The 12,598-nt window shown below is 46.1% G+C and overlaps 1 protein-coding gene across 3 annotated transcripts; it reads left to right on the top strand.

The window, feature by feature from the left end:
* The first annotated feature begins 1,857 nt into the window (after positions 1–1,857).
* Positions 1,858–12,214, top strand: CCSAP (centriole, cilia and spindle associated protein). 3 transcript variants are annotated; one of them, XM_015857866.3, is made up of 3 exons: positions 1,858–2,186; positions 6,634–6,941; positions 8,322–12,214. In XM_015857866.3, exons 1-3 carry the CDS (start codon positions 1,904–1,906, stop codon positions 8,493–8,495), a joined length of 765 nt encoding a protein of 254 aa, XP_015713352.2. In that variant the 5' UTR covers positions 1,858–1,903; the 3' UTR covers positions 8,496–12,214. The 3 variants fall into 3 exon arrangements, with proteins under 3 accessions (XP_015713352.2, XP_015713351.2, XP_085397448.1); XM_015857865.3 differs by having other exon boundaries at positions 1,858–2,207; XM_085541322.1 differs by lacking the exon at positions 1,858–2,186 and adding an exon at positions 3,195–3,561.
* Positions 12,215–12,598: the final 384 nt, after the last annotated feature.

The raw sequence follows: 12,598 nt of genomic DNA, 5'->3' as shown, positions 1-12,598 counted from the left end.
TCCTGCTTGCCCTGCCTCTCTCCTGGCTGGGTGTAGGCCTAGGTTGTGTCAGGCTCAGTGGGCAGAGTGCAGAGGTGCTGCCGGGGCTGGCACCTTGACCATCATCCTGCTTCTGGCTCTAAGGTCTTCTTGACCTGGCAGTAACAGTGTACAGCACTGTAGCACCTGAGAAGCAGGAAAGTGGGGAAAAACAGCTGATACCAGTAAAAAGGAGAAGATAGGGGCAAGTCCACTGATCCTCCTCTAGCACCTGCCACTACAGAGCATGGAGGAGGGCTGGGTTGCAGGGCCTGGTGCCAGTTCTGCCATCAGCCCATGTGGAGCTCCTGGCTCACCTGGCCAGCCACCACCAGGTAGTCAGTGGTGGGGATTAGAGGCAGAACTAAGGCCCTTCAGGGAAAAGGGCTTTAAAAGGGAAAAGCACATCTAGAATTTGTGTTCTGGTTCAAATGATGTCTTTATTTAGATTTTTAATGAAGGAAAGCAACAGCAGAATACGTGAGGGAGGAAATTCTTATACTCATAAATAATGTAGTTCTTCATTCAGGCATCTGTGGAGCTGAAGCTACTTAATAACTGGCTACTCTCAGCCTGTGTATGTAGATCTCTGCCATGAGGCACTGAAGCCAAAACTCATTAGGATTAAAGAAATAAATGTTTACATAGCTACGCTGAGCACATCCAGAGCTGCTGTGCTGAGGAGCTGGAGCAGCCCTTGTGTGTGAGCATGGAGCTGTGCTAAGAGGCTCTCACAGGAACTGTCTTTCATCTCTGTCATCTGGCTCAGTGTCCTCCTCCAGAGCCACAAACATGCCTCAGGGCTGGGTAGGGGCGATGGCTGGCACACTGGGCCCTACTGCCTGGCCTTAGGGGCCCTGTCCCACTAGGCCCATCACTGTGGTGGGCCATGAAGAATGTGCGTGGGTAAGGTGTGGCTGTTGGCATAGGCACAGCTGGGTGTCTCCACAGGCTTCTGTGACAGGTCTTGTTGCACAAACTGCCCCTGGTTAGTTCCCAAGAGTGCCTGCTGCCAAGCTGCCCATCACCGGGGGATGTGTTGCAAGAGATCCAGGACGAACTGGAATGCATGGACAGCTGGGTGCTCACTTTCACGGCAGTGAGGAAAAATGACCTTCAGAAAGCGTGGCACAGTGAAGGTGAGGGGTCATAACAGCAATCCGGTGCTGTTTGCTAAGTGCTGACAAGCTGTGGCCTGCCCGGAGAGAAAAGGTGGAGCTGGCAGCATGCCGGCCTGCTGTTGTGGTGCTGGGGTACCTGTGTGAAGGCTGAAGCACCAGTTAATGCCTGTGAGGAGACCTGTGTTCCCCAAATATGGCCACGTCCACCACAGCAGAGGGTTGTTTCCCCTGAGGAGAGGGGAAGCCTTCTCAGCCAAGCTCTGAGCTGGGGGCACCAGCATCCAGCCTGCAATCCCATCTGCCCAGCCAGAGCTTTGCTTGTGGCTCAGAACGCCACTCAGCACAGAATTACAGCTTCTGGACAGCAGGCAGATGCTATGAACCCAGACCTGTCATCCGCCATAAATGTCATCTCCACACACACCCCTGCTTTACTGGGGAGCAACCCACGCTCCTCCCTGGCCCATGTGTCAGATCAAGGCCATGGGCTGTAGCTCTGTCCCGCCGCCCTCCCGCGATCCGTCAGTGCCCCCCTGTGGCGGATCATGGCCCCGTTCGGTTCCTCCGCCCGCCCCGCCGCTGGGTGGCTCTGTGTCCGGGAGCCGCGAGGCGGCCCGTGCTGTGTTGGGGCGGCGTGGAGCCGCGATTGGCGCTGCGGGAGGGGCGGGGCGGGTGTCCGCTGTTTGGATTTAAACGTTGCAGCGGGAGGGGCGGGCTCGGCCGGCGGCGCAGCGTTACGAGGCGATCCGCTCTCGGCTGTCGCCATGGTGGTGCCGGCGCGGCGCGTGAAGACGGAGTACATGAAGCGCTTCAAGGAGCCCAAGTGGGAGTCGTGCGGCGCCTGCTACCTGGAGCTGCTGCGATACCGCCTCAGCCGACGCCTCCTGGAGCAGGCGCACCGGCCCTGGCTGTGGGACGGCTGGGAGCAAGACAGCGCCGGGGGCAGCGGCGGCAGCAGCACCGCCGGGTCCCCATCGCCGCCGGCAGCGGGCAGCCCTCCGCCCGCAAACGAGGAGGAAGCGGCGGAGGCGGGACGGGCCGGCCCCGGTAGGAGCGAGGGGGATGGAGGTGAGTGCGGCGGGGATGGCGGTGTGTGCCTCAGCTGGGTCAGGTGCGTGGCCGCGGCTGGCGGGGGAGGCCCGGCCTTGACGGTGCCGCAGTGTGGGTGAGCGGCTTCGGGTGCAGCGAATAGGGGGGGAGTACAGAGAAATGTGGGATTTCCTTGCTCGGGGAGAAGCCTATCCGTTAGCTGAGGCTGTGGGACCTCAGGGAGCTGCGACGCTGAGAAGCTGGGCGTCCCTTTAAAGGACCGCGTTGTGGTAACTCATCCTGAGTCACAGCCGCTTATGTAAACGGTTGCTATGGGAGCAGCGCATCCCTGCAATTATATAAGCAGGTTCTCTGGCCAAAGTGGCGGCACCAAGCTAGGCTGTGTGCCAGTGACTGGCACATAATGTTACTGCTACCCTGGACTTGCATGTGATGTTCTGGCTTAGCTGAACTCTGTGTCCCTGCTGGTACATGAGCTCTGTGGTCTTGGCTTTGAAGCCATGGACAGGCAAGTCAGTAGCCCTGAGCAAGCGTAGAGCTGTGGTCCTCAAGCAGCCTGGGCCTGTGTGCCACCCAGCTGTCATATGCCTGCTGTAATGCTGCTGAGCTGAAACACAGCTCCTCAGTGTTGGGAGAAAATGCCAACAGGAATGGTTTGGGATGCTCTTAAGAACAAGGTCTGTTTGAGTTAAGGAGCTGGAGGTACGTACAGCTGCTGGTTGCCGGGGTAAAGCACTCCATCCCTCCAAAGCCATGCAGCCATGGCAGCAGCTCACTGAGATGGGACCAGGCTGGAGTTCCTTGGTAGCTTGGTAACTTCACTATGGCTCCTGTAAGAGTACCTGATCCTCTCTGAAGCTCTTCCCATTTACAACAGGAGGGAAAACCTGTATCTAATCTTCATGTCTTTGCAGAGTGACTTGGGATAAGCAGTCTTCCAGCAGGCATTTTAAAAGCTTTACCAAAAGGTCTGAGAGCAATTCAGCTTTGGCAGCTGGATTAAGTGGAAATTTACTGTATATTCAAGTACAGCTCGCTGTACAATAAGAAGGCAAGCGACTCAGTATTAAGCAATTCTAAAGGTGCTATTTTCTTTTGTTCAGTGACTTCCTAATTAAAAAGCACGGAAGATATAACATACAAACCACCACCCCTGAATCTTTCATTGTTCGACTGCTTTTATTTTTCTGGAGGGCCTTAATTACAGTGAGATGCTGTGGGGGAAGTGAGTGTGCTCATGTCAGTGGTGTTTTTTGTCTTCTGAATCTGCCATCCACCCACATGCTGCAGCATCCTGGTTGGGTTGTTACCTGCCTATTGCTGCTGCTTCTCTCTCTTCTGGAGGGAACCAGATTTCTGCTAAGGGTTTGTGGTGAGTATGCTTGGCCAGCAGTAATGTTGCTGAAACAACATGTGCAGTGTTATTACCATTATTGTGCTGTTATTACCAGCATGAACCCATGAGATGGCAAATAGGGACAAGTGCATTTCCTTGCTGTATCTGAGAGATATTAAGGTGCACTTTCGGCAGCTTTGGCTTAATTCCTTCTGGCTCTTCACACAGTTCTGCTCTGTAGAACGCGTTCAGGCCTGGATGTGCTTCAGATGTGATCCAATACAATCTTGACCTAAATCAACTGGTCTAGTTGACACACACTCAAAGCTGTCAACCCCATGGGCTGGTAAGTGAATGACAGGAGCTCTTGGCAGTGGTACTTGCTGCTTGTGAAATGATACTGTTGCACACACATCCTGGGCTAGGCCATCTTTCCAGCTTTATTGTGACTTTTTTTTGCCTTCAGTCCTTTTATAGAGGTCTTAAATGACAGCGGTGAGAACTCTGTGTCAAAACAGTTGCCACACAATAGACTGGATTAGCACATCCAGGTTTCAAACACCCAGTTTCAGGCTTGTTCCCTGATCTGTCATGATGCTGTAGGAGTATTCACTGACTCAGCTGCCCAGGGAGGAGTAGCTGATGGCAGAGGAAAAGACTAACAGTGTCAGTGTGGGGATCTGCAGTGATCCAAGGACACTTCAGTATCTTCTGGGTTGAAACAAGCTTTGCTGTCAAGCCAGACACAACTTTCTTCAGCGGGTGAATCTAATCAACTCAACTGCTGTGTTGCTGGTCACTCAAATGTGCCAGTGCCTCATGAGGCTGATCTTAAAGCAATGATGCTTCAGTAGTAAATAGTAACTACTTTATGCTCAGCTCTAGTCAGTTCATGCCCCTCTTCAAGAGGCCTTGGAGACCTGCCTGGTTAGGAGAAGTTTGTGCTTAAGCTACCATGGTGTGTAGGAGACTGCTTGGGCAGCTCTCAATATGACTGGGGGCAGTCAATATGGCCTAGTGTTCCCTGCTTTATTCCAAAATGCTTCTGAACCTGAGGTACTAAAGGGCAGATGCTTCTATGTAAAGATAGTAGTGCTGACCTCTCAGACTTGTGGGTCTGACCAGAAGGTTGTTGGTACCTCCAGCAGAGCCTTTGACATGGGGGCTCTCATCAGCCATGTAGAGCGTGAGCAGCTTTAGAGGGGGAGGAAAGCACCATCAGATCCTCTCCAAGTCGTTGAAGGGGAGCTGTTATGTAAGTTGGGTGATGCCAGAGGACTGAAGTGACCTTTTCTGAGCAGGAGCTTCCTACCGCCATGTTGGGTGGGCCTGGCAGCCTTGTTGTGCTGCTAAGCACTTAATCCCCTCCTGTCCTGTGTGCTCTGTTTAGCATCCATGATGCGGTTTTTAAACGTTCCTAGCTTTTTCCCTGTGCTGGCTAATCCCTGTAATGCCGCAGCCAGTCAGTTGGGTTTCTTGTTCTATTCACAGCATGCATTTAGCAGTGCCTGCCTGAGCTGGCACACTGTGGGGGAAGGAGACAGTAGGTGTTGCTGATAGTTGAGCTTCCTGAGTAGCTGGGTTTGATTCCTTCCTTGCTTTTCTGCCTTGCTGCAAGGAGTGCCTGGCAAAATATCTTGGCTATGAAATGTAATTGGCTGTTTAAAGCATCCACCTTGTACCTTCTGAGTCTTATATATGTGAATTGTGGGAGTTAGCTCATTAAAATGCCTGCTCTAATAGCAGGTGCACATAAGGTGCCGAAGCATACTGTGGTATACAGCATTTACTGCAAGACGGTGCAAGATTCTGCATGCCACTTACTCATACGCTTTTATAGCTATTTTGGGATCAGCTGGCTTCGTCATTTCTGCACCAGCTGGGACTGTATCTGAGTGAGCTGCATCCAGGCTTGTCTGCTGCCTTGAAGTAATAAAGCCGTGCTACCAATGCAACCGTGGAGACTCCCCACTTTTCTTTGAGGACTCTAAATGCCATCTCTGTCCTGTGAGCTACTCCAGCATCGCTCTGTTCTGCTGTAGGGATGGAAGGTGCAGTTTCTCCTTGAAAGCAGGATACGACATACCAAAATAAAAGCACTCCTATCAGATTTGACGACAATTTGCCTCCCCTTCAGTGTCTTACTTTCTGAAATATCACTGCAGTGCTCAAAACAGTGCCTCCTTCCTTCTGATATGGTCTCTTTTATGCAGAAGGAGGACCAGCGTGTCCCCTCTTAGGAGTGGGCGGTGTGGAGAAACTTGTGGGTAATATGATTTTGCAAGGAAATAACCTATGTGCTGCAAGGCTAAAAAGCGCTGTTGGACTGATAATCAGTGTGCTGGGTGGGTAGCGCCCATTCTGGCAGAGCTGGGTGCGTGCTGTAATGAAACTAAAGCAGTGTCAGATTGCTCTTGCCTGAAGGTCATTTGGTAAATCAAAGCAATTAGCATGAATGATCCCTGTTGTGTCATAGGGATGGACAAGTCCTTCTGCTTTTAATGGCAGGACTTAAGTAAAATCTGATATTGTTGTTTGTGGTCCACACTGCAATGTGTCAGCTAGCCTTAATCTAGATTATTTCATTCAACACCAGTGGAGGAATCTTTCCATAACCGGTAGCGTCATACTCCCCTTTCCTCTGCAGACAATCAAGTTATCTGTATGAATAACTGGGGAGCTGGAAAAAGAATCGCTCTCTTCTTTCAGTCAAAGCTTATAGCATGAGGGATTTATTGTCTGGCTGGCAGCACCTACCTGCTACTCAGCAGCCCATCTGCTCACTGTCTGAAAGATGGAAGGATGAAACAGTGAAGGCAGGAGAGCACTGGAAACTGCACTGCTTGGAGCTATCAGGCATCTGTAGCCTCACTAGTGAAAGGTGTGTTTAAACGTGGCAGCTGATGTACAGAGGGACGACAGGCTTGGAAATACTCATCACTAAAGGGTGAAAGCATTTAAGCAAGGCAGGCTTCTAATGCTAAGGAATTAGTGACTTCTTTCTAAAAGAAAAAAGCACAGCTTGATGTATGAAGAGGCTATGCAGATCAAACAGTAGCATGTTGTAATTGAAACTTAAAGCAGAAAAATTATTATTATTATTTTCAGAAAAAGAAAGACAAGATCAGGAAAAGCACCAGAAAGAAGAGCAAGAAAAAACTGAAGAACGTGTATCCACAAAGGAAGCAGATAAAGCTTCCACGAAGGAAGCAGATAAAACCAGCCGTACAGGACGACGTCCGAGCCAAAGTGCCTTGTCCAGTTGTAATGATCGAAGATCAGCCAAAAGCCCTCAAAAGGCAGATGCACCAAAGGAGAATAAACACCCGTTTGCTCTGTATGGGTCAGGAGAAAGACAGACAGATACTGGAAGCCAGAAAACTCACAATGTCTGTGCTTCTGCTTCGGTGAATGAAGTAAGTAAAAGCTTCTGTTGAGGTGAGAACTGACTTAATGCCTGGGAAAGACATTGCTAATATCTAGATAAAGTTTTTCAGAAGTGTTTTCATTTGTGATCAAATGGGGGGCTGTAAAGACTTCAACAGCCTCTGTGTTTTGCTGTAGTGGTAGTGTCTTACAAATAGTAGCCTGCAGTTGTGCCACAATGGAGCAGTTTTCCACTGTATCTAATTGAGTCAATAACAGTGTTGTTTGGAAGAGATCAAAGTGGCTTTTCTTTCTCCATATCAAAATGCAATAGTAGTTACAGCATTAAAGGCTTGCAGGTACAGGAATACAGTGGAAGTCTGAATGCACAGGTCTTTAAGGATGCATAGAGCCATTCTACCTCTAGGAAGCTCAGAGGTTTCATCAGGCAGGAACCCGTCTGCCCACAGCTGTGATGATCAGTGCTGTAAGAAAAGGATAGGTATGGGATGAGAGGTGAGTGATGCCACTTCTAGATTGAGTACTGGTTATGTGCATTCATACTGGTCACAGCAGGCATCAGCATTTTCTAGCAGAGTGTGCTTCAAAACCGGGGCTGTGACCTGTGGTCCTTGCTGCTGCAGTTGTCACTGAAGTTAACGTCTTCATATGGCAGTCAAGAGCTTGGGATAGGTATGGAGGGAGAAGCAGAGGAAAGCAGAGAAATACACTTCAGCTGTTGATAGGTCTGACAGTATAATGCTGTCTTTAGGTTTACTGCTGTAACATCTCAGCTTCAAATTATCTAAGCTGTGCAGGCAACACTCTGCCACTAGCGATGCTTCTGTAAGGAGGGACTACTGACTGCCTGGTTAGGTCATTTTTCATCTTATCTGACATGGGAGATTTTAAGATCTCTCAATGGAAATAAGTAAGCATGGAAGCTGGCTCCTGAGACCAAACTTGGGGAAACTGTATAATTCTTAATACAGAAACATGTGTTCCTGTGGTAAGTTCTGAAGATCAAGAAGTTCTTTAGTGTCTTATAAAGAGTCTGTAAGGACTGATCATAGTACTGAGCTTAGATTTTAAGGGTTGCTTGGGTGTACTGGAGTATAATTAAGCATATTAAACAGTAGAAAGAGGAGAAAGGAGGCTTACTGAATATCAGAGTAATGTTAAGACAAACATTTTGAATGTTTAGACACTTAGCAGCACAGAATGGGAAAAATGCAGACTAGAGTTTGAGGCATTTCTTTAATGGAAATGCACGTAACTTTTGGGTAGTGGTGCAAGTTCTAGAAGAAGGTATTTTGGTAGCAAACTGTTTCTTCACAATAGTGGTAGAGATGAAGCAGAAGTGACCCTTGACTTTGCTGTGGGGTTCCTAGCCCGTTTTCCTCCTTGTAATGCTAATTCTGATCTTCTAGATTCATGAATCTGCTCTACGAGCAAAGAACAGGAGACAAGTGGAGAAAAGGAAGCTTTCTCAGAGGCGAGTACGATCAGCAGAAGCAGAGAAAGCCTGGCGGATAAAGCCTTCCCCACCAGATAACCCCTGGATGACAGAGTACATGAGATGCTACTCGGCAAGAGCTCGCTGAATTTGGATTCAACTTAGGCATCTTTATAAAGAAGTTATGCATATCAGGACACTGGTGCAAGGAACCAAACTACTTATGCAAGGTTTTTATAGGGAGTTTCCAGCTGTTAAAATATTTGTTAAAGTATTTTTATCTCGGCTACCTACCTCACAGTGGGGTGTCTAGTTGGAGCCATAACGTTTAAAGAGGCTTTTAAATATAGCTACCCAAATTTTTAATCAATTCCCCTTTTGGGAATCTTTCTAATGAGTTTCAATTGACTTGTTTTGAGGGGGGGAGGGAGGCTTTGCATACTGGCAATCAAGACAAACTCTTATTGATCTTGGTTATGAATAATCTGTTGCCCCTTACTTTAAAAGATCAAGTCCTCCAAATCACAGGAAGGTGGTGCTGAGCGGGACTTGGAAGGTGTGACGGAGGTGCCTTTGCATTTATGTTACTATTAAGTCCATACTACTACCAGAATAAATATATTAAAACAGACAACAGGAAAGTGATTGGGTTTGGTAAGCAGCACTATTGGGAGTGGATGCTTCAGACAGACAAATGCCAAGTGTTGTCTGCATACAGAAGTTTAAAAGGGGAAAAAAAGCAATTAGTAAATCTGCTGATCCTTAATTTTCATTGCTTCTTCCAAGGTTATTTGTAATGAAGTATTAACTTTCAGAGCAAGAAACAGCCGCAGAATTATTTTGCTGCTGCTGTGCCCGTTGCACTGAATAACTGGAAGACAATCATTACCTGATAGCTGCTGCTCAAAAAGCAGCTGCTTGTTCTACAAGTATCAACTTGGCACCACTGTACTGAGCTTGCGGTCACACTTATTCTGTGCTGTATGATGTAAATGCTGGTTTATCAGAGCAGGCTGCCTTCTGTTCAGTGAAGTCTATTTTTATTACTTATGAATATCTATCTATGCTCGGTGGGGTTAGACTGCAACCTGTATTCCGTTTGGTGGTATTGTATGAGTGTACTATTAGTGGTCTCTAACTTAAACCATTTTTGATTAAAATTTAGATGAAGTAGAGGAGCCTTTGCCTTCTGCCTCAGGGTTGGTAACTCCTCATTGAGGGGGGTGAGAGTTAGGGGAGGAAGGAAAGGGTACCCTGCAGTAGAGTACATAATGGAGTTTGAATGCTTTCACTTTGTAGGTTTTTCTTTTACATACATTGTCAAACCCACGGTGTTTTTTAAATTCAAGCTGCTGTGAATGATTTGTTTGAAGATTAAGCTTTAGGCAGACGACTATGGTTGTGAGCTTCAAAGTTTTGTTCAGATGTGCTGTGTTATATACGTCATTTACCTTACTTTAACAGTTCTGAAGCTTGCTTCTTACAGACTAGACTATTTCTCACAGGAAGCGCACTTACACTGCTGCAGCCTGTGCTGGTCTGTGCTTCACTACACAATCTTGGTGAGTAAGCAGGACTAGAACTGCTGCTGCAACAGGGACAGCTAAATGCTGAGTGAAGTCATTGCAGATCTTCAAGTAATCGTGGGAAGACCAAGTATTGTTGCCTTCTGATCTTATTACATCATTAAGATTAATGAAACCTTCACTAGGAATTTTTAGAGTCTGTGAAGTTATAACCTGATTTTCAAGCATAAAACTTTAAAAATCCAAACAGCTCATGTTCAGGACTACCTACGAGAGATATTGAGCTTTTAAACCATGGAAAGCAAAGTACAGTTGTCTTATCCATAAAGAATGACTATTCCAACTTCTCAGCCATCAACAGTTTAGAACTTCCCAAACTAAGGCAAAACTATCCAATAGGTTGTTTTTATTCCACATGAGAGTTTATTTCCTTGTGTACGTTTTTTCCTATTTAAACATATTTACAGCAGCTATTTAAGCTGCTTTGACACATTTTTCAGTTCAGAAATCCACCCTAGCTTTGAACAACAGTATCAAAGCACTCAGTGGTACCTAAAAGCCTTGTTGTTGTCCAGAACACCACATACACACACCTCTTGTCTTTGCGGACTTCATGAACTGGCAGATGAACTATGTGCCCTCAGCACATTTTGTTGCATTAAGCAGGTTCCTTGGTGGAACTTGTCTTGCCATGCATTCCACGCCAGTTTTTAGAGTTCCTGCTGAGAATGGGGGGAGCCAAGATGTCTGCCTTAAGTACTCATTCTTGGATAAGCTGCATTTCCTATTGGATTTTAGTCTTGTGGTTGTAACTGTTTTCTGCCTTGGATACTGGGTACCCAACCTGAAAAGGCTCCAACAAGCTTGTTTTCATGGTCTGCAGAACATGATAAATATTCAACAGCGTCTGAACAGCTCTGTACTGAGGAAATACTCTTGTTTTTATCCTTGTCCAGACAAGAGCTGTTCCCCAGCAAAAAAAAAAAAAAAGAGAAATTGTTAGACAGCAGTGGCACTAACTGGTTATTATGTGAATCACTTGTGCTTTTTCAAATGGTCTGTAGCTACAAATAATCTGGAGTGCTCTGTTGGTACTATCTTAACTGAGAAACACGATGCCTGAAGTGAGGGGCAAATTATTCTGCTGATTAGGTAGCTTTCTTATATTTGGGTATTTGACTTTTTAAAGGCAAAAAGCTAGGAGGCTTGTTTAGACTGTGTGAAATAGTATAGTCCTGATCACCCCAAGTTGTATATGCACAGTATTTGATGTGTCAGGCCAAAGTCTTGAAAACCATTTTTGTGTTATGACATGAAATTTGATGGAAAGTCTTTTTTTAAATCACAAAAGCTTTAGTTGTATTTATGGATTGATAGAATAGGCTGTTCTGCATTAAATTTAACTTGCTTAAAAGTGGGGGACTTAATGAATGTTTACACTATCAATTAAGAAAGTAAGTTCTGACTTGTCTTGCAATTGACTGTTAAGTTCAGTCAAGTGATGAAAACTTCTCACACCTGTTTTACAAGTAAAACTTTATAAGAACACAGTTAATACTCAAGTTGTCCAGTCTTCACGAACGTTTACTCCTTTCAGTTTCTTAAAGCACTTTTAGCTAAGTGAAATTAGACCCGCACAATGCGTAATGCTGCAACTTAACTGTAGTGTTGTACAGGCTAGTGTTTACGGTGTGAGCTGTTGCAATGAAAACTGCATTTGAGTGTCCCTGTGAAGTATAGTAGCATGCCTGTTCAGTCACTGCTGTCACATCTTCGCAGCTATCAACTCCAGATTTCTTTACTGGAAGTCTGAAATAGTCAGGGTGATACTTAATTGAGAGCCAAACTTATTTGTTAGGAACAGACCTGAATTTCTGATAAATAATTCTATTGAGGTAGCCAATGCATATTCAAGTTCTATCATGTAAGGAAAAGCATCTGCCCTTCTAACTTTTTAACATTATAAAGGCCTCTGACCTTTTTGTACCCATGAGGACCAAAAGCTAGCAAGCTGAGGAGCTGTCCAGTAAACCTGCATGTGCCAACTTACTTTCAAGCTCTGTTTCTGCACTAAGCAGCAAAGCCATATGTAGAGCCTGACTTAACACCTTGACAATAGCACCTATAAAATTAGGCTTAGAAGAGAAAGGGAAGCTGCCTCAGCTCCTGTTAGCACTGGATTCACTTTAAAAATTATATAGGGGGAAATAAATAGCATCTAAGCTTGAAGCAATATGTGTTTTTTAAGGTTTTTAATAGTACTTGTTTTTAATGCTTCTGTATTGTCTATATTTAATAGTGTGGTGTCAATTTGTATATGTGAATAAAATGAGTGACAGTGTCTTGGCTGATTATACTGCTGCTTTTTGGCTCTCAGCTTTTCTGGTACAGGGTTCTCACAGACTGTGTGCAAACTATGGCTTCTGTATCCCCTGTGTCTTCTCCCCTTACAAAGAGTAAATGAGAAAAGTAATTACCCAACCCCATTCTTTACCAGTAAGTCAAGTCAATCTGAGAGCTGAATTTGTGTTCTTCCTGCAGTGCGCTCTCAATTCTTAATACCCTTTCCTTACCGAGAGGTCAACCGTGTTCTCAACCTGAGTTGCCTGTTACTCTGGAGAAGTTCTAAGAGCAAATATGGGATTTTTACAAATGTCTCCTATCTTTCAAAAAGCATCTCTCACCTCTGAAATAATGTATTCCAGGAGCTCTAGACACATCAGTG

Source organism: Coturnix japonica, chromosome 3 (genome assembly GCF_054131305.1).
Source record: "Coturnix japonica strain WE chromosome 3, WE-NBRP24, whole genome shotgun sequence".
Classification (NCBI taxonomy): Eukaryota; Metazoa; Chordata; class Aves; order Galliformes; family Phasianidae; genus Coturnix; species Coturnix japonica.
The sequence above is the reverse complement of the archived record's forward strand: the minus strand, read 5'-3'. Positions and strand labels throughout refer to the sequence as shown.